General features: G+C 39.1%; 1 protein-coding gene across 2 annotated transcripts in view; it reads right to left on the reverse strand.

Moving 5' to 3' along the window:
• Nucleotides 1-18,799, reverse strand: part of ANTXR2 (ANTXR cell adhesion molecule 2) — a 148,052-nt gene extending 129,253 nt beyond the window's left edge. For both annotated transcript variants that reach the window (XM_077752814.1, XM_077752813.1), the window contains exons 1-4: nucleotides 18,553-18,799; nucleotides 17,763-17,834; nucleotides 15,626-15,697; nucleotides 274-355 (exon numbers count right to left, since the gene is read on the reverse strand). In XM_077752814.1, the coding sequence (XP_077608940.1) occupies nucleotides 274-355; nucleotides 15,626-15,697; nucleotides 17,763-17,834; nucleotides 18,553-18,704 (378 nt within the window). In that variant the 5' untranslated portion in view covers nucleotides 18,705-18,799. The remainder of the gene's footprint in view (nucleotides 1-273; nucleotides 356-15,625; nucleotides 15,698-17,762; nucleotides 17,835-18,552) is intronic.
• Nucleotides 18,800-22,013: the final 3,214 nt, after the last annotated feature.

Here is a 22,013-nt window from a genome sequence, read left to right on the forward strand (position 1 = left end):
GGGTTTAAAGGAGATAAATTTTAAGCTTTGGTTGACTGGTCTGAATGTAAGCACACAGAAAATGAAAATTCCTTAAAAGGCAAAATGCCATTCAAATTTTTTCTTATCACCACAGTAAGTCAGTCTCATCCTTAGAACAACTAAAAGCATTTTTTAAAAATGTTAAAGATAAACACGTAAGGGGACCTTTGAGTTTTACTAGAGATTAGGGTTTATTGTATTACAGAATAAGAACACATTCTCCCCTATCCCTATAAATGTAAAAGAACTTACTAGCTTTAGTCCTTCATGGATGTATGTCTCTCCTACTGGACTAACACGTTTTAAATCCTCCAAGCCTTTACTAATTTTGCCCCTGAAAAATAATGCATCATAAAATCAAACAAAAGAAAAATAAGCAAAGATCACAATAAGCACTTATCAAAAAACACGGCGACATTACAACTGAGGTTTCTTCAGTAAGAGGAAAGAACACGAACTTTGAAGACAGATAACTTCTCATACTTTTTGTTATTTTAGTAAGTATTTTGTAGCATTTGTATTTTAACTACAAAAAAATAAAAGTACTGACAATGTGAAACATCTTGAAAAATCTAGGGATATTCTAGGCATTTTTGAGCTTAGAACAGATAACTTCTATCGTATTTTATACTAAATGCTAAAACACTTTCCTTCATCCAAAAGAAACAAAGATTGAATAGGTCAGCTGAAGTGAAAAAGCGTTTCTGAAGCACTTGGCCACTACCTACAAGCTGGAAATTTTCTTTGTTACCTGCAAATTTCTAATTTGCACATACTTAATCCTTCACTCATAGAAATTAACATTGTCTATTTGTGCTTCCAGAGTCAAATGTCTCAGAATCTAGTCACTTTTGTAACATCTCATCCATCCAAACACCAGACAGCTCATTCTCTTGAATATGGCAGGTGTTAGTTAATACATATTTGATGAACAAATAAAAGAATAAATGGGTAGATGGGTGGATGGGTAGATGGATAGATGAATGGATGGATGGTAGTGGATTCATTTAAGAGGAAATATAAATGAAAAAGATGAAAAAGAATAAAAGAATCTTTTCCATCATGACTAATTAGTGTTTCAATGCAGTATGTCTAAATGAAGTATGACTACACTATTGAGAGCTGTTTTATGTGTATTAAGTAAAAGAAGATCATTTTTTAGATGTTTTTTAATATAGGTTCCAAAGACTCCTTGAAAAATAAGGAAACCATAAGAGTGGTGTGAGATAAGTATAACAACGTTGCAAAAACAATCCGAGATTGTTTTATGAAAAAGATTCATAATTCCACGGATGGTGAAGTAAATCACATAATTTGTAAGCTTGTTTTACCCAAATATTTATGTTTAGTATCTACAGAAACAACTTGAAGCTGATTGTGTCTGAACACAGACAAAAGCCAACTATTTGATGCTTCTCAGAAATGAGTGGCAGCATGTCCTCAAGCATTAATGTTCCGCTACCAAAAGGGAAATGAAAAAGATAACTGAAACTTAAGTTTACACAGATTCTGCAAGGTAAAAATCACCTTCTCCATTCAGTTTAGATTCACCTCACCCTTTAATTACTTCTAAGAACCAGGCAACACCAGCAGATGACTCAAAGCTAAATGAACTTGCCCACTGTGGAATTCAGCTTTTTTGGAAGGCTGGTCTCAACTAGCTCATTTCATTAGAAGAAGCAGAGTACCCCTGGCTTTTCTATCCATCCCCATACCTGACACCATAACGTTCTAAGTAGCACTGAATTCCATCCTTCCTTTTGCAGCTGCGTTGTCCCTAGAGGAAAAGTGTTTCGTGCCCACAGTCAACATCAACACTCATGAGCCCTGGTCTTATCTGCTTCCAGGGTAACGACACAGTCTGTCAGCCTCTTCTCCATCAACAAGTCTCACTTTAGGGGAAAGGAAAGCTAAAACAAGACAGGGAAGATCTCAGGGCTTCAAAAAATCCCAAGCCACTAAAAATAAGTCCTAAATTTGTCTATCAGTAAACAGCTAATTTAGGGGAAAGCAAATGATGTTGAAGGTTAAAAACAAGACTCATTCATCTACATTAAGACTTGGAGAAAACTCTAAAAGAAAAAGCAAGTGAGGAATGATAAAAAACAAAAGAAAAAATTTACATACAACAGCATCTTAGATCAACCTCACCAAGTTTGGTTTTAACTTTAGGTCTTCAACTACAGGAATAGAGATACTGAAACTACTTTGGTATTTGTTGTGAAGCTGTAGTCAAGGGCGCTGCTATCATAACACATAATGTCCCCTATAAGGTCTTGTGGCAGAAGTTCCTTGTCATCCCTGAGTAATCACTACATACTTCCTCCTTTCTGCTAACAACAACTATGTCAACTGTTTCATGTCCTAATTATTGGGAAGCCCACTGTAAATTTCTTACTCACAAAATTATGCTAAGTTCCTATGGTGAACATATTGCTACATCTCTTTTGCAAGATCTTAACTTTTCTTCTTATATGTTGTTATCTTTCTGCAATGTTATGCTCAGTGCAGCTTCAAATACTTTTTGGAAAGAGGCAGAATTGAAACAAATATAATGGGATATTAAAGCTCTGATTTTTTTGTTGAGAATCAGGGGGCCAAAATCTATAAGCAACTCTTTCTTTTTTACTTTATAATTATACTGATTGGAGAGAGAGAGAGAGAGACAGAGGGAGGGAGGCAAAAACACACAGACTCATTTTTTAAATCTATAAAATAACACTTTCCACTCTGTTAATATCTCTCAAATTTCTCTGCTGAGGAGGGAAAGGAAGAGATGAAGGGAAGGGAAAGGACAAAAAGACAAGAGAAAGGAAGAGAAGAAAACATAGCAACATCTGTGCCACATCAGTGGCTTTTCCCCATCCATAGAACACTTTCAACTTTGAAAAGTGTTCAAGATGTCATAAATATAATAAATATATATTGTAAATAGGGGCATAATAAAATAGTTGGCAAAGAATTCTGACTTGCCTAACTAACACAAATAAGGCACATTTTTTTTTTATTTTAAGTACATTTTACTTAAGGTACTTAAATATCCTGTGACTTAATATCCTGTGACTAAAGATATTATGTTTATACAATATATCTGAATAGCACTTGAACTGTCCAGGTTTCAAAGCTCTTTCCAGATGTCAGTCAATCTACACCCACCTGCTGAGCACCCACCACAAGTGAACACTGAATCTATACGGTGACATGAGAAGGGCTCAAACATAGTCCACACATCTCTACAGATGCCCTTTAATTCTCCACTGTGGCTATATCCTGGAATCACTGGTGGGCTTTAAAAAAGAACCTCTTCAGGGCTTTAACTGAAGAGATTCCAATTTACTTGCTTTGTGATAGGTTCAGGGTATTTTTTTAGAAACTCCCCAGAGTATTCTCATGTGCATCCAGAATTAAGAACTTTTGATCTAAACTAATTTAAAAACCCTCCCATGTTATTGGAATGCTCTTTTCCTTAACTATTTTGCCAGTCAGTCCTCTACTGAAGGGGGTTGAGTGGTGCCTAGGATAATCTTTTAAACTGTATAATATAGTTTCTCAGATGGCATAGCTTATCGCCAGAGATAATATAGATTAAGTCCAAGCCCTCTCTTGTTTCTTCATCTGTAAAATAGAAGTGAAAATATGTACCCCATGGGGCCATCATGAGGATTCAGTGGCACATAAGAAGTACCAAGTAAGTTGTAGCTACTATTGTTGTTAAGTTAATACTAGTCATTTCCCATGTTAGTAGGATTTTGTTCACCCAGTTTATTTTCTCCTTGATTCCAAGGAGAGCTTAACCAACAAACTGAGAGTTGAACATTTTGATATAGAAACCAGAAAGGAGGAGGGGAGAGGAAAGAGTTCTACTGAACTTCCTGGAAAGAAGTTAAATGGAAAACTATGTAATAAGGTAGGAAGACTCAGGGATTAGAGTAAATTAAAGATGAACTACAAGTCTGGTTCTACAACTAATGAACTGTACAACACCAGCAGTTATTTAATCTCCTGGAGCTCAGTTTCCATATCCATAAAAGGCAAATAATAATGCCTGCCATAGTTGGGTTTCATTCATTCATTTTGTAGGTATTTATTTGGTGTCCACTATGATATTTATAACATAATGTTATTTGGCACCTTTGAGCATTCGGAAGGAAGCAGGTGCCTAGTCAAAGAGGGTATTTGGAGAGAGACAGGAGAAAAAAGTGAGTACTGCCCCCAAAACAATCCTGTTCATTATAATTTCTCCTTTCCATTGCCATGCTGCTCTTCAGGAAAACCTATCATATAATGTATATTTGTAAGTGTTTGGTACAAAGTGAGTGCTGCATAGACGTTAGTTATTATTCTTTTATCACATAATGTGTCAAGGATCGAGTGAGTTCATGCACCAGCCAACCCTCAATTCTTTCCTTATGCTACTCTGCATCAAATAATGAATGCAGCATACAGGTCAAGCAATGGGGCCTTGGCCTCAGTTCCTAGCCCTAATGCTTCCTAGCTTGGCAACTTTCAGTAAGTTATGTAGCCTTTCTAGTCCTCCATTTCTCCCACATGAAAAATGGGGGTGATGGTAGTACTTACTTAGTAGAGTTGTTGTAAAAATTAAAGATGCTATTATATGTAAAACAGTATATTGCATGGCATGTAAGTACTCAATTATCAATACCAATTTTATGCCTATTCATCGTACTATCTCTTTATCCATAAAAGAAAACATAAGTATGAATTATCTGCTTTGTTAGTCACAGTTTATAAGCCTCATTTGAGAACTATCACTTAACTCATCCTTCATGAAACACACCATTTTAAAACTATATATTCAATCACACAAACTACAAATCATATGCATAAGGTTCACTATGGCTTTTGAGTAAACAGCTGAATACCAACAATCTCAAAATGTTCTTCTTTTATAGCACAAATTTTTAAGATATTTTTTAAAATTTGCAGTCATTTCTAATTAATAAAACCTCCATCCTCACTTTGTGCTAGAAAGGATTTCTGCATATTGTTAATTATTAAGTCCTTGAGAGTTTAAATTTAATAATACCATTCAAAATCATGGAGGCAAAGCAGAATATGCCAGTCTATTCTAACATAACTCAAGAAAGACATAATGGTAATATTAAAATGACAAAAGAGAATGTATTAATGTTGTTAATAAACAAATATTTTAATGTATAGAAAACAATAGATGAGAGGAAAAGGTTAATAATAAATAATAAAGGTAAAGGACACTTGGCATTTAAAATTACAGAGATGGATTGTGGGTCACACCACAATCTAAAGACTAGCACTAAAATCACCAATCTCATTTATTATTTTGATTATATACAAGGTTTATATTTTTTCTCTAAGCTAACATTTATTTCGGAAGAGATTCATCTTGGAATTTCATTATTACTTTATATAAAACTCCATAGTAGATAATCTCCAAATATGACCTCTGCCAATTCCTTCCCACTCATATATGCCCATTCTTCCTTCAAGAGATGGCATTTACCTCCTCTCTCCCCTTGAATCCGGCCTACCCGTTACTGTTTGGCAACAGAATAAGGTAGAAGTGATATTCTTGAACTGAGTCCAACCCTTAAGAAAACTTGGGATTTTGTTTCCTTCATCTTGTAATACTTGCTCTTGGAATGCTCTCTCTTGGAGCCCAGTTATCATGCTGTGAGAAGCTATGCCACATGCAGAGGTCCCATGGAGGTGAACCAAGTTCTTCCGTTAAACAGCTCTAGCTGAGCTCTGAAATCAACAATGAGCCTCAGAAACAAACAAACCAGCCTCTATGACTACAGCACCAGGTAATATCACATGGGCAGAGAAACATCCCAGCCAAGCTGTCAAACCACAGAATCGTGAATGGTAATAATATTGTTCTTATTTAAGCCACTAAGTTTTGGGGTGTTTTGTCATGAATCACTGAACAACCAAAAGAGAAATCGGTACCAAAAGTGTCATATTTCATCTCTGTGGATATTCCCAATTCTTTGATTAGGGCTCAGTTGTATTTACTGGAACTGTCTCTTCGACTCTCAGCTTCACACTCTGGGCTTTGGTTCTACTTTCTGAGTCATTCTTTCTTTACAAGTAGACCACAGCTTATATGTGTGATTCTTTCCTGAAGTCTCTCATTTTGAAATGTCTATCTCTTTTAATCCAAGTTGATAAAAGCCCTTTAAAAATCTTATGAGATCCCCATATATCAAATCATGATCCACTCTATTAGACAAAAGCTATATGCAAAAAATTTCTTCAAAAAAAGCCTCCTCTCTACTTTAGGTTTTAAATCAGGTGGGGCACACACCCAACTGCACCTATAATCTGATTTTTATTCTGATACCACATTTTGTAGGCAGCAATGTGGGTTTGATCACTGACGTAAGGCTATTTCTTAAAGTTGGGGAATATTTTTGTCAAGGGAGACTGGTGGATATTTTCAAATACATCAATTCCTGGCTCTTTATATGTCCTCTGAGTCCCGCTTGAAAACTGAAAAGTTTCCTCTTTGAGTCATCTCACACCTCTATGTAGCATGATAGGTAGCTGAAAGAAGCCAGTTGAAACCTCCAACATTCTTCCTAGAAATCAGTTTTGCTATAGCCACTATTCATTATGCACATTTTCTATTTTCTACATTATCACCACACTTTCCAATACTACCTACAATGGTCCTTTCTTCTTCAACCTCCAACGTAACAGTTTTGCTCACTGCCCTTCCAGTTTTCACTATCAATCTTTTCAAGGTCATTTGGCACCCTACCTTAGTCACATTTCCATTTTGGCCATATTAAACTACCCTCAAATTAGTGCTATAAACATAATTTATTATTTCTCATAATCCTGTGCATTGAATGGGCAGTTCTTAAGTTTCACACATTGTCAGCTGGAAAGTAGGAATGGTTAGAAGAGTTGAAATGACCTCGTTCACATGGTTAGCAAGTCAGTACTGATGCTGGCTATTGCCTAGGATCTCAGCTAGGACGGTTGATCATTCTTTTCTCCACATGGCAGGGTTGCGATGGTGGTCTTGGGGTAATGAAAGTTTTTATATGACAGCTGGCTATTGGGAGCACAGGAAAGGAAACTCCCATGCCTTATTATACACTTAGTTCCATGTTTTCATGCGCTGTACTCTATTGGTTAAAGTAAGCCATAAGCCCAGAACAGATTTTTTTAATTATATATTTAAATAAATTTATAAATTTAATTTATAAACCTAAATATATTTGAGTCAACTATGTACATAAATACATACATGTTTGTATGTATTCTGTACATAAACGGAAGCCACAGAACAAGCCACCACAAAGCTACAAAGCTTCATATACTTATGCTACCAAACGCCAGTTTAGATAAGTGCATGAGCATAAATGTTACAGATATTTGTATCATAGGTAAATTCTGTTCTTTGTCCTCAGGAGATTATTACCCAGGAACATTAATTCTTGAAATAAACAGTAACTGCAAACAAAATGTAGCAATGAGGTAATTTTGTAATGGTTAGCCAATTACATAATTAGATGGTTTTTTTTTGTTTATTTATTTTGAGAGAGAGAGAGAGACAGCATGTGTTCAAGAGGGAGAGGGAGAGAGAGTCCAAGCAGGCTCCACATTCTGTGCAGAGTCCATTGCAGGGCTCTATCCCACGACCCTGAGATCACGACCTTAGCCAAAATCAAGAGACAAACACTCAAGCGACCAATCCATCCAGGTGCCCCAATTAAATGTATTCTAGAAGGTGGGACACCTGGGCGGCTCAGTCAGTTAAACGTCTGACTTCAGCTTAGGTCATGATCTCGTGGTCTGTGGGTGCTGATAGCTCAGAGCCTGGAGCCTGCTTGGGATTATGTGTCTCCCTTCTCTGTCCCTCCCCCGTTCATGCCTCTCTCTCTCTCTCTCTCTCTCTCTCTCTCTCTCTCTCTCAAAAGTAAATAAACAAAAAAAAATTAAGAAATGTTTTCTAGGTGGTAAAATTTAACCGATTGAGTAGAATATGAAACAAAACAATGTTCTCAAGATGTTATTTTACATCTCTACAAATTATCAATATTTACAACCCACTTAGCACTTTAGTCCTTAGTACTTTACCTGAGCTATTGCATATAAAGCATTTAGCAAAATGTCTGACACATAGTAAGTGCCCAATAAACTCTATCTACTACTTTTACTGTCTCCCTCCATTAATAAACCACAATGTTAACAAAGCTGATAAAATTAGGAAAAAAATAATGAAGGAAAATCTGTTCATTCATTGACATATACCTGCCTTATTTAATCATGTTATTATATACTACTATACTACACTTTATTTAATTATGTTATTATATATTACTATACTACATACCGCATGAAGGATAAACTGCAAAATAGTAATTGCTCTCTACCAGCTCCTCAACTTAAAAAACGTTTAAAGATTACAAAGCAGTGGAGTATCTTCTAAGCACAAACATTGCTATTTGTGCATTCTATTATCTTAGAAACTAACAGGTTTAGCTATCTTTAATGTACTTTATATAAAAATTTGCTTATTGTTTATTTAGCAGGTCACTCTACGACCAGCATAAGCCAATGTCTCCATGGTACAAAGTCCAAACCAATGAATCCAAGGTAGCAGTCGTGAATTCAAAAATATCTGCTTACAAAATGCTCTGCACAATCTGGGTTTTGTGAAACACGTTCGCTCCAATTTAGTCTATACTTAACGGAAGTGTGATACATGGATCACACCTGAAGTTCATACTTGCTGCATTTTGTGTATGTTTATGCCATTTCAATATGCTTTACTGGGTCATAAGAAACTGACCTCTATATTTAACCAGTTCAGTGTGCAGGTTTGTCTCCCAGGTTTGAGCAACAATATATTTAATTTTCTAGAATATAAAACAGATGTAGGACTGCACTGAAAGTAACTATTAGCATATCCATGACTAGACTCTGAGCTGCTGCCTTGCCCAGACCTCTCAGGATTAGTACGATGTCTGGCCAAAAACTTACTTTACTAGACAGAATTACTTCCCTAATATAATTAACAACAACCAACAAACTATAGTCCCTTCCCATGACATCACCAGTTTGTAAGAGAATAGAGTAAATTTAGAGGATGACTGAGTCTTTGAATTATGACAAATTCTCACTATTTGTGAAATATGGAAAAGGGGGAACATAGAAGGTCTGAGGCAATGCAGTGGTTAGGTGCTTACGCTCAGCAGTTAGACCTGGGCATGAATCCTGGCTCTGACTACTTGGCTGTGTCACTTCGAGGAAATTTATTCGACTTCTCTATGCTACTGTTAGAATCTTTGCACATTAGGATGAAAATGATGATGGAAGTACATACTGATAACCTCCAAATCTCATCTCAACCTTAGACTCCTTTCCACCCAACAACAATTAGGCATTCTCACACATCATATGTCTTTCATCATCCCAACCTTGCTGTATGGGAGGAATGATTAGCTCCTTTTAACAGGCAAGAGAATTGGCCAGCAAGAGATGAAATCACTTGCCCAAGGTACCCAACTAGTATATAGCTTCCATGTCTACTTGGCTGAAGGTCCACTCCTGGTGTTTTCATTTTAACAAGGATCCATCAAGACCCTCCAAGGCAGCAATTGGATATGTGTTACTCCCAAATGCTTTCTCTCTTTAACCCCTACATTCCATTCTGACTCCAAGCTATCTCTGGCTAAAGAGAGAGCTAACTATTTTTTTTAATTTGAGCATTTGTTTAATTTTTTACAAATAATAAAGTAATGTTGAAATAAAATCGAATAGCCAAGTTGTATGGAAATTTTTAAAAAAATGAAGGTTCTCCCCTCCCTGAATCTCACTGCAAAGACAGTATTGTCCTTAGCAGTTTGTTGCACATCTTCTAGACTTTTTTCCATGCATTTATGATCACACACAAAGACACACACACACACACACACACACACACACACCCGATAAAAACAGGTAAAGATTTTTTTGTTTTTATTTTAGAAAAATAGGATCATACTTAGCAGAGTGTTCTACAACCTGCTTTTCCCAATTAATGTATCTTAAATACATTTTCATGTTAATATAGATTTTCCAATTCTTTTAATGACTACATAGTATCCCATTCTATATATACTTTAATTATAGTACCATCAACTGATAAGCATTTAGATCAAATGTTTTCACTATTATGAGCAACTCCACAGTGTCCAATTTTACACATACCTATCTTTGCACACTGGTACTGGTATTTCAGTGGAACACGGTCCTAAAAAGTAGAATGGCTGATAGGAATTGTCTATACTTTTATAGGTACTGCCAAATTTCTGTGCAAAATGAATGAATCAATTTATAAGCTACCAATTCTTATGAAGGGCTATTTTATTGCAAGTAAATTTTTAATTCATATTTTAAGAAATTAGAAGAAATCTTTTTAAACAATAGAAATGTACATATCATCTAAACTTAATCAAATGACTTCTATTTAATTTTCTATAAGTTTGCCTATGGAATATTTTTTCCTAAGCAATTGATTGTTATTCTCAGGTAAAAATATTATATGACTTTTTTTGTTTAATATGGGGAACAAATATATTAAAAAGAGAGTTAGAGGGGCACCTAGGTGGCTTAGTTGGTTAAGTATCTGACTTCAGCTCAGGTCATGATCTCATCACTTGTGAGTTCGAGACCCGCTTTGCACTTTGTGCTGACTGGCCTGGAGCCTGCTTGGGATTCTGTGTCTGCTTGGGATTCTGTGTCTCCCTCTCTCTCTGTCCCTACCCCACTCATGCACTCACGTGCGCTCTCTCTCAAAAATAAACATTAAAAATTTTTTAAAAATATATTTAAAAAAAGAGAGTTGGAAATGTTCATAGCTAGTCTATAAGAGTAGGAAAGATAATTAACATATCTAAGTCATCACTTATCATTTCTCAAAGAGAAAAAATATATGACAGTGCTTAATAACTCAAGTTCTAATGTCAGACCAATTCAACTGTTCATTCAGCTAGTATTTGTTGAGCATCTACTGTGTGCCAGGCTCTGGTGTTGAATATATGAGTGAACAAGACAAAGAAGACCCCTCTGCTCTCACACAATTTATGGTAGGGTAATGGAGATAAAAAGTAATTATTCAAAAATTAATTAATTATTAATTATCTGATAACCAAATAGAGTATTGTGAGAGATTTCTGGAGAGGAGGGCCAGGGTTCCTGTAGACTTGATGGCCAGGGTATGGGTCTCAGAGGAGGGGAAACATGAGGTGATGCTTGAATGATAAGAATGGGCTAGCCAGAGGAAGTTCTGGGGCAGAGGAAGAGCAAAATTCGTAATCTGGAAACAAGCTTAGCCAGTGCAGGGAATGGAAAGATCAGTAGGCTAAACCGTGGCACAATGTTGTAGAGGAGGATTGGGTAAGGCCATCAGGTAGGGCTTTTAAGCCACCAGGAGACACGGGTTTTCTATTCTAAGCCATTAGAACAGCCTTAAGCATGAGTGGCATGCTCTACTTTATACTTTAAAAGACCACTTTGGCTAATATACTGCTCACCACGTATCAAGTGTATGTCCTTGGATAAGCTACATTATCTTTCTTAGCTTCTGTCTCCTCATTTGTAAAGTTAAGATAATAACAGTATGTATTACATGTGTTAATATGAGCATGAAATGAGGTAATGAATGGAAAGCATTTTGCACACTGCCTAGCACAAAATAACTGTTCACTAAATGTTTTCAACTAAATCACTTTTACATCATTAAGATCACACTGAAGCGAGCTTGACTCATCATCCCCAATTATTAGCATAATAGCCAAAAATATCCTTTAAAACTAGTCCTGATTCAAATTCTCTAATATTGAGAGGCTGGATTTGTCCATATTGAATCAACATGGCACTTTTCTCCTATCTGATCCATTAATACAGCCCTGAGCTATTTTTGTGTATGCGCACACTCCTTCCTCTCACACACACTAGATTATTCATCTCTGTGTTAGCCCCATAGCTCATAATACTCAATACATCATATATAAGGTAGGCAAACACATAGGTAGGTAGGTGGATGGATGGGCTAACAGATACACAGAGGACAAAAATCAAGGGGGCAAGAGAAAAGAAGAGAGTGTTTCAAACTGAAATACTTGAAAGAGTAAAGTTTCTATATTATGAGTATGCAAAATGTATAACTTATCACTTCTTGCCAAGTTTCTTATTCTCTTCATGTATTTGCATATACTGGACCCCATGCTGAAACCCCATGAGAAGACACTGCACTGTCATAAGGACTTACTGCCTTCCAATCTTGATTCATCTCTACTGAAAATAGTTAGCAATACTCTGAAAAACAGGAAAGAAGCACCTCTCATAATAATCAATGTACTGAAGAGTTATGAGTAATAGAACCAAAGTTGTGAAATCAGCCATGTTTCCCATTTACTCAGGTCTCTTTGTGAGTGTGATATGCGACATCGAGAAAGTTTATATGTAGGGGCGCCTAGGTGGCTCAGTCGGCTGGGCCGCTCACTTCGGCTCAGGTCATGATCTCAAAGCTTGTGGGTTCGAGCCCCACGTCAGGCTCTGTGCTGACAGCTTGGAGCCTGGAGCCTGCTTCAGATTCTATGTCTCCCTCTCTGTCTCTATCTCTATCTCTTTCTGTCTCTCAATCTCTATTTCTCAAAAAATGAATAAACACTAAAAATTTTTTTAAAAACATTTATATGTAGAATTCGAATTTCTAGGCTTTAAAACAAAGATCTACAATAGTTGTGGAATCATTTATTCAGTGATTTTGCATCTAAATATGTGAATGATTTCTACATACCAGAGAGCATGTAACGGATGAAAAGTGACCTTATATCCAAATACACAGAACCACAGAAATTTGAGAAGTTACTGATTTAATAAAATAATATTAGTAAAAGAACAACTAGGAAATAATATCCTTTAATGGAGACTGTTCTGTGATATACAAAGTACTTTTCTATGCACTGTCTTATTTTGATCTTCACAACTCTCTTAAGAAAATAGCAAATAATGAATAATAAAGATTACAAAAGGAGAAAGAAAACATGGCCAATTGTAACCTGCAGTTCATAGACATAAAAACCGACACACTGAGCAGATGATTTGCCCCAAGTAAATCAGTAAGTGGGACAGCTGTAATTCTAACGTAGGCCCTCTTGGCATACTTTCTGCCATTCCACACTAATTCAACATGCCACAAATAGCGCGAGTCATTAAAACTGAATGTATCCCTATTTAAAAAAAGAGGAGAAAACTGTATATAATTTGCAAGTAGCATTATTAAAATTTCTCCTAGAATATTTAAATCCACCCAAGCAGGACAATTGTCCCTTTAAATAAGCATAAGTACTCGCTAACCATTAAAATACTACATATTCCCTAGATCCAAATAATAATAATAGTTATAAATAATAACAACAAAGCTTTCATCTCGTGAATACAAACAGACCAGACTCTGTCCTGCATTCTCCACATTCACTGAGTTTAGTTTTCACAACCACCCTATGAGGCAGATACTGTTATCACAATCATCACTGTCATCTTTACACAAATAAATGGACAAAACTGAGGCATAAAGAGATTAAGTATCTTGTCTGTGACCATTTGGCTAGTAAATTGGTTCAGTGACTGTTAATTGCAAAATGCTCATGTTTATGCTGCCTCTTGAAATAGAAGCCTCTTGATCCCATTCCTCTCCTCAATTAGATTCAACCAGTGATAAAGGAAAAATCTCCAACTTAAACATTTTAAACCATTCCCATGCATGTCTAAGCAATACCAATTTTGTTGACCAATGACTGCACTGCACCTATAAAGTGCCTAACAGAGAACCTGGCACAACATATGCAGGTGACAATTCCTGAGACCTGAGAGTCTAGTGTGTGTCTGGCATTATGCTAAGCACTCTTCCCTGCACATGCACCCCATAGATGTTAACCCTGTTCTTTCTTTCTGCTAATGAATAGACTCGATTAGAGTTATCTGGATCCAAAGCTGTTTCTTTGAAAATGAAGCTGGGAATGAACAAAATTTCTTCTCATGGAGGCAAAGAGTGTTATACACCCGGTATAGAAAGCTACTGTATGTGGGTTATAAGGGACTCTATTGCTCTGGCTCTTGATGTCACACAGATACATACAAGAAAATACAGAAGGAAAGTATCAATGAGAAGACTGAAGGCATAAACTGGACACCTCACCTACAGAGGTTATTTCCTCTCCAGAAAAAGTAAAACTTAAACACAAATAAATTAGAATTTATATATGGATATACACGTATATATGTATATAATATATATATACATATGTATACATATATGTGTATACACACACATACACACACATATGGGCACCTAAGTGGCTCAGTTGGTTGAGTATCTGACTCTTGGTTTTGGCTCAGGTCATGATCTCATGATTCATGGGCTCAAGCTCCACATCAGGCTTTTCGGTGACAGCGTGGAGCCTGCATAGGATTCTCTCTCTCCCTCTCTCCCCCTCCCATGTTCATGTTCTCTCCTTCAAATAAATAAATTTTCTAAAAAGAAGNTTTTCCAAATTAATTCTGTGAAATATAAATATGTTCTCTCCTTGAGTCCCTTTAAATATTATGTTTCCTTAACTAAAATTTAAATAAAAAATTGAAACAAATAAATATTATGCTTCCTTGACATTTTTATTATTTTTTTTTTATTTATTTCTAGGAGAGAGAGAGAGAGACACAGCGTGAGCAGGGGAGGGTCAGAGAGAGAGGGAGTCACAGACTCTGAAACAGGCTCCAGGCTCTGAGCTGGCAGTCAGCACAGAGCCCGACGCGGGGCTCGAACCCACGAACCGCAAGATCATGACCTAAGCGAAAGTCGGATGCTTAACCGACTAAGCCACCCAGGTGCCCCTTCCTTGACATTTTTAAAGAAAATACTAATTTATAGAAAAAGCTGTATTCAAGTATAACTTTTCAGAAATCCACACATTAAGCAAAACACAGCTTTCACAATATATATTCTGTCATTTACGTGTATAATCTTTGTATTTGTGTTTATAAATCTTTATATATATTTAAACATACAATATATATTTTATTCGTATATATTTATGGGTTTATATATAATATTATATATATATTATAAATAAAAACAGAAAGCAAGTTCCTTTTCAAGGATAAATATATTCAGCATCGGTGGACCTCCGAGTAAGACTAAAGATCGGGGATGTCTGCAGAATCTAGTAATCATACAAAGAAATCTATATCTCTCGCCTCCCTAATGTTCTGCAAATTCCTAGTCGATTAATATATTATATTTAAACAAGAAAGATGTAGAACTACTTATAGTAACAGATAGGTGGAAAGTAGTGAACACACCACTAAGGCAGAGATCTGGGTTTCATTGTACATTCCATGGACAATATGAATGATATTGATTCTCAGATTATCTGCTCTTTTATATTACTCATACCTCCTTTCCCCTCTATTAGTGAAGAGAGCTGAATTGTCTGTGCATTTGCTTGATTCCACTGGGAGGCCCAAATCACCGCTTGGAAATATCAATCATTCCTTCCAGATTAGTCTCTACTAAAAGCCTACAGTGAAATGATAATGCACTAACCTGTCTCCAGTTAATGGCAAAATAATGGTTGCTTGAGAAGAAAACACAATGAAAGATAATCTCATTTGAGGGCTGCAAAATAAGAAAAGAGGCAGTTAAAGCATATTTAAAAGAAATATTGATACAATACAGATATATAGTTATGGAGTCTCAGTCAAAATGGGGCTCTGATGGTCCAGGCTTCTTTTAAATAGAACTTCCTAAATAGATACACTAACTCTGCTTAACATTACTGCATAAGCCATTTTGGATTTAGTCAGTGTTTCTCAGCACTCAAGCAATTCTCTATGACCCATAGGGCCATTTAAGGAAGAGGCTAACTAGACAGATAAATTCTCTGCCAGAAATCCTTTTGCAGAAAACACTTCTTCCCTCGGTCCTACCTCATCTCCTTAAAGGATGCCAGAACCTTCTGAGCAATTGTCTTTAACGATATTTAGGGCTAGAGAGCAGCCAGCTTGATTTAATTACCACAATCATGATAGGAGTTCAAACAAAAGCTATCTGGAAGTAAGAATCCTTAAAGAGTGCCATGGACAATGTGAAAGAGACTAACCAATCAGTTTGATTAGACATTTCCAATTGTCCAAGTCTCAAATATCATACTTCTAACTGGCAACACCTCCCCCAGTTAGCGACATCTTTTAAGCTTGGGCATTTATCTCACAGAATGGTTCTTGACTGCATGGCACTCTGTGCAACTACTACTAAGACCTGAAACCGCAGACAGGAAAGGAAGATCTGTAAACTGAAGATCAGAGTGATCTCAAAGCCTTATCCACCGTTGAAGTCATTCTCTTCCGTAGTCACCCTTTATTCACTCCCTACAATGTATTATGAGTCAGTAACTAAGCAACTAAATTTGAGCCAGAAAACTGTGTATTACAGAATTCCAACTTGCAATCCAGACCAAATAAATAAAGGCCTCACTCCTTGAAAACATTGTATTGAAAGGATCCATTGCCTTTGATCAAAATCTGTGTGATACTTTCTGCACCCTCTCAGATTAAATCACAAAATTTATAAACAACTGTCTCTGATGCCTTTAACATTTAAAGATATAGGGCCTTATTTATTTTTCTTTCCTAGACAGTTTTACTTCAGACCCTGTCCAGAAATGAGAGTGTTATACTTGGCTTCTTAAGCAGGAGACTGATGATTGAACATGGACAAGCATACATTTTTATAGGGATAAGTTTACTGCTGCCAATAACCGAAAGCAAGGATTGCCTAGGCCTCTACAGATTGTTTGAAGTTACTTGCAACATGACTTTCAAAATGTTTTGATCATCCAAGCCTGTTTTACAGAAAACATTTGGGCTAACAAGACTGAAAGAAGCAATATTTAATGATACACTCCTTTTTGTGTCCTTTCCATTATCTTGATAAACTTGCATTTGCTCGTTGCATTTTTTTCTTTAAAAAAAGAAGGAAAAAGAAGGCTCAAAAGCCTGGTATCCTGGGGTTATTTTTAAACAGAGATGCCACTAATTCCTGGTTACCTCTAAATAAGAGAGTAAGCTGGATTTCATAGCAGTTATGCTTTTTATAGGAGACAAAACCAGTCTTCCTAGTAAGGCTTATTGCATATATAGAACAGTTAAATTTTAAACCAGCCACACACCCACACATTGGGTAAACACAACTCGTTTCTTTAAACACACACAAGTGCCTTTTCTGGTAGTGGGTTATTAACACATGTTCATTTGAAATTTACCAACACTTTTTTTTTTTTTTAATGAGGACCTCTACAATGCTAAGAACTGTGTGGAAAGAAAAATATATTATGGATACTATTAGCATAAAATTTGTTTAATGTGATAAATTATGAGAAAGCATAACTGAAATTCAAAACAGATGAAAATTCAGAAGGGAAAAGACATTTGTAATAGTATTTGAAGATGCTTCCCCAGGACCTGAGCCAAATTTCTGGGATCCAGATGAAATAAGCCCTGAGCAACTGAAGGGCTGTCCTAATAACTACATATATGTAATAATGATCTTGAGGCACTTAAAAATCAACATCTCAATAAAGGCTCTCCCTGAAAACGGTTTCAAAAAAGGGATAACTTACACTTCAGTCTACTTCCCTCCACCTCAAACTCCCCTGCGGAGAAAAGTTAAGTGGGAAAAATACCTTACAAATCTCTCTGTAAGTTGCTGGACAAAATTGTAAATTTCAATCCAATTGTTTGCCACACTCCCAGACCTGTAAAATGAAATTGAGCTGATTAGAAAAAAGAAAAGAACAAAATATTTATATGGGGGATAACCTGACCTCTTCTTCAAACAAAGTAGGGGTGTCAGTAGCTGAAACTTAGGTGCTAGAAGAATCAAGGAAGCAAGTCATCTTCTGGGACCACCCGCCCAATTGTTTGGAGTAGGATCCCGGCTCTTCAAAATAAACACAACCTCACAGGAAAGGAAAAACACCCTGCGTGTGTGGACCCTAGGCTTTTCCTGGCCACAAAGAAAGCGCTGTGATCAAGATAAGACCAGGCAAACTTTAGCCAGTGAGGGTTGAGGACAGAGGGGGCCTAAGAACAGGCCCGTATGGGTTCCAGTGACTGCAGACCGCTACCCCAAACAGACACGCTCCTCCGATCACCTCCCCCACCTCCCCCAATACACACACACACCCAGGACTGGGAAGCAGTGACTGCCCCACTTCCCAAGAGAGCCCAGCAGCTCCAGGCTCCTCCGATCACCCCCCACCCACCTCCCCCAATACACACACACACGCACACACACACACACACACTGGGCACAGATAAGAAAGCGCTTGCCCTTCGCACGGGAATAACACAAAGTACCCGTCCTCGGGGTTCTAATACCCCTCCCCAGGGCGCACACACATCTCTGTCTCCCCAGCCACAGCTCCTCCAGCGCCACCGACAGAAGACCCAGGACCTCCCTCCGGCACTCACTTGTCCAGAACGAAGTAGAGATCAAAGGCTCCTCTGCAGGAGGGCTGCTCCTGGGCGCTCACCAGTCCCCCAGGACAGCTAAGCACCAGCAGCCACAGCCCAGGGACCAGCCAGCTCCCGGGACTGCGGGCCAGAGACAGCCCCGCCACCATCCTGCGGCTAGGGGCCTGCGACCTTCTCCTGCTCGCAGCCTCCTCGCCTCGACTCGGCGGGGACGCTAAGGTGGCAGGGGTTAGCAGGGACGCACCCCGGGTGGGGGCCAGCGGGCGGCTGGGGCGCCGGCGCCTGGGGCAGCAGGACCCACTAACGGACGGACTGAGGGAGGGAGAGAGGAAGGGAGGGAGGTCCTAGGAGGACAAAGGAGACACTACAACCGCCGCAGCTGCCGCCGGAACTCTTGACGAATCCCAGTGGAAGAGCGATCCAGTCCTCCCCCTCCGGATTCCGGAGAGTGTCTGCAGACAATGAGGGCCCGCGGCTACAGCGCTCACAAGTTCCCCCCGGCTTCTGGCCGAGCCTCTAGCAGCCGCCGCGGGACCCGACCGGGAGCCCCATTCCGCCCGGAGCGCTCGAGTCCCGCTGCTGCAGGGTGGGGAGGGACGGGCGCCCCCGGGACGCGGGGACGACCGCACAAACTCGGAGCGGAGATCCCGGTCCGCCGGTTCCCTTCCTCCCGCGGCCCGACTCCCCGCGGCGCTCCAAACTTTCTTCCTAGTGTTGTGCTCGGGCGCGGCGCGGCCGGGCGGTCCCCTTCAGGGGAGGAGGCGGAGCGGGCCCGGAGGCGAGTGGTTCCCGAGAAGCCGCTGCAACCAAGGCCAAGAGCACGATCTGGCCAGGTCTCTCCCAAGTGTGTCAGTGTGCGTCTGAGGGCGAGGGCGGGGCTTGATCTGAAGGCACACACGCACACTTGTGGGTTCGTGCCTGAGTTGAAGTTGACTAACGTTTGCCAGATTTTGAAAGGGGAAAAGGAGTTTACAAAAACAAGTGTCCCCTAAAAGCTAAACACGTCCGTATAGCCTGCAGGCCGGGCCTATTTCAGCAGCTGTGCGGAAAGCCGCTCTGTGTTTGCGAGACCAAAGCCTAGCAATTCCGAGGGAGGCGGTGGCCTCCCCGCTCCGCCCCACCCCCACTACCGCCCTCGCAGCTGGACTAGCTGCCGGTCTACCTCTGCAAGGCAACTTCCTCTTTAGGAACCTGCTTTGTAGTTTCAACTCAACGAGCCCGAAATCTGCACGTGGGTGCGGGGTGGGGAGGGGAGACGGGGGGAGGAGGGGAGACCGGGGGGGAGGGGGAGGAGAGAGAGGGGCGAGGGTGGGAGAGAAGCCTCTGCAGAACTCTTTAGGAGTGTAAAGTTGAACTTCAAAATATTCCATCCAACTGTCGTTATCCCAAGTTCCAAATAATCAAGAATTTCATCTCCTGTCAAGCTAGGCCGTCCTTACCAAACTTGTGCTGGAGCTGAAGATTCAAGTGCATTCACACTGTGCGCTTACTCATTCTGCACTTCCCCCAGTCTTCCCATCACCTCCACCTATGACTTCCCCCTTGTTGAAAATGGCTTTCAGAACTTGGAGTCTCAGTGCTATGATGAATGGGAAAATGAAGTGTCCCCTCCTCCTTTATATTTTATCTAAATGGATGCTTTATGATAAAAAGTTCATGTAGTACTTAATCACCTACTACCTTTTAGCACCTCTTGGTTGTTGTGTGTATTTAACTTTTCATTTACATTATCTTCAGTGTACAGCCAGATTTGTAAGCTCTTTAAGGATAGAAACCAGTCACTTTAAAAAGGTTCACTGAGTACCAACTATCTACTAAGCACTGTTCTAGGACTTACAGTGGTTGCACAGAACAAGATGACCAGTCCTTGCTTTCATGAAGCTTGCAGTCAGGTTGAGGAGGAAAAGCAGACAAAAATAAGTAAATGTCCATATTAGCCGGTAGTTTGCAGAGAGTTCAAATATGGTAATGGTAAAATGATAGAGAATGACTGACTAGGTGACCAACAAAAGGAAGCCGGCTATTCCAAAATCCAAAACAGAAATTCCTGGCTTTTGCAGGCCACCATAGGCATTAGCTTAGCACATGTGAGAGACAGACAGAAAGGCAGTATGGTTAGAGCTTTGCGAGTAAGATGAAGTACGAAAGACAGGCAGTGGGCAGATTATGCGGTGCTTTGTAAGTTGTGATAAACAATTCAGATATTTTATATTAAGTGTGATAGGCACCCATTAGAGGAGATTAACCTTTGGAGAGGGGTAGAGGATAAGTTATTATGATCTATGTTTTTCAAAGATCATTCTGGCTGATATGCCCCAATGTATTTGGAAGCAGCAACAGTGAAAGCAAGGAGACCAGTCAGGAAGCTATTGCAGTATCAGGGCACAGTAAAACGGTACCTGGGACCGTCACCGCTATAGCAGCTAAACTGAAGGATATGAACGGCCAGAAGTTTTAATAAACCCAAAGGGGCACCTGGATGGCTCAGTAGGTTGAGTGACCGACTTTGGCTCAGCTCATGATCTCACAGTTTGGTGTGTGAGTTCAAGCCCTGCATCGAGTTCTCTGCTGTCAGCACAGAGCCTACTTTGGATCCTCTGCCCCCTCTCTCTCTTACCCTCCCCCTCTTGCTCTGTCTGTCTTTCTGTCTCTCTCAAAAATAAATCAGCATTAAAAAAAACAAAAAACGAAAAAAACAGACCTATAGTCTGGAAATATCTGCCTCCTGGAGATGGAAATTCCAATACCACCACTGGATCTACCACTTCTTACCTGAAGGGGTGGGGAGGTACTGATAGAAAAAGAGGTTGACTGAATGAATGGAAGATAATTTATCCTTCTTTAGAAATCAACACAAACCCTCTATTGTTTTCAAATAACTGAGCTCCAGAAGAAAGTCTAAGGAAGAGGATGACTATATTAAAAGAATCCTAATTCCTTCCTCCTTGGCTTCATCTTCTCTTGAAGTTCTGAATTTTTTTTTAATATTTTTATTTATTTCTAGGAGAGAGAGAGAGAGAGAGAGCGTGAGCAGGGGAGGGTCAGAGAGAGAGGGAGATACAGACTCCGAAATAGGCTCCAGGCTCTGAGCTGGCAGTCAGCACAGAGCCCGACGCAGGGCTTGAACCCACGAACCGCAAGATCATGACCTAAGCAAAAGTCCAACAATCGACCGACTAAGCCACCCAGGCGCCCCGAAGTTCTGAAATTTTGATTCTTCTGTAGCCATTGGGTCTCCAGGGATTTGCTGCCACCTTGTTTCACATTTGGGTCCAACTGTAGATACACTAATCTCCTTGATGTCCCACAACAAAGCTGGAACAGACTGACCTTTTCAGGAAACTTGTACTAACAGCTTTTTAACGTCTCTTGTCAAGGTTTTTATTGTTCACTGTTGGTTAAAACTGGTTTCCATTTCCAACTTTTAATCAAGACAAAATCAAAGAAATGATATACCT

This window comes from Crocuta crocuta, unplaced genomic scaffold (assembly GCF_008692635.1).
Source record: "Crocuta crocuta isolate KB4526 unplaced genomic scaffold, BGI_CrCroc_1.0 scaffold674, whole genome shotgun sequence".
NCBI classification, from domain to species: Eukaryota; Metazoa; Chordata; class Mammalia; order Carnivora; family Hyaenidae; genus Crocuta; species Crocuta crocuta.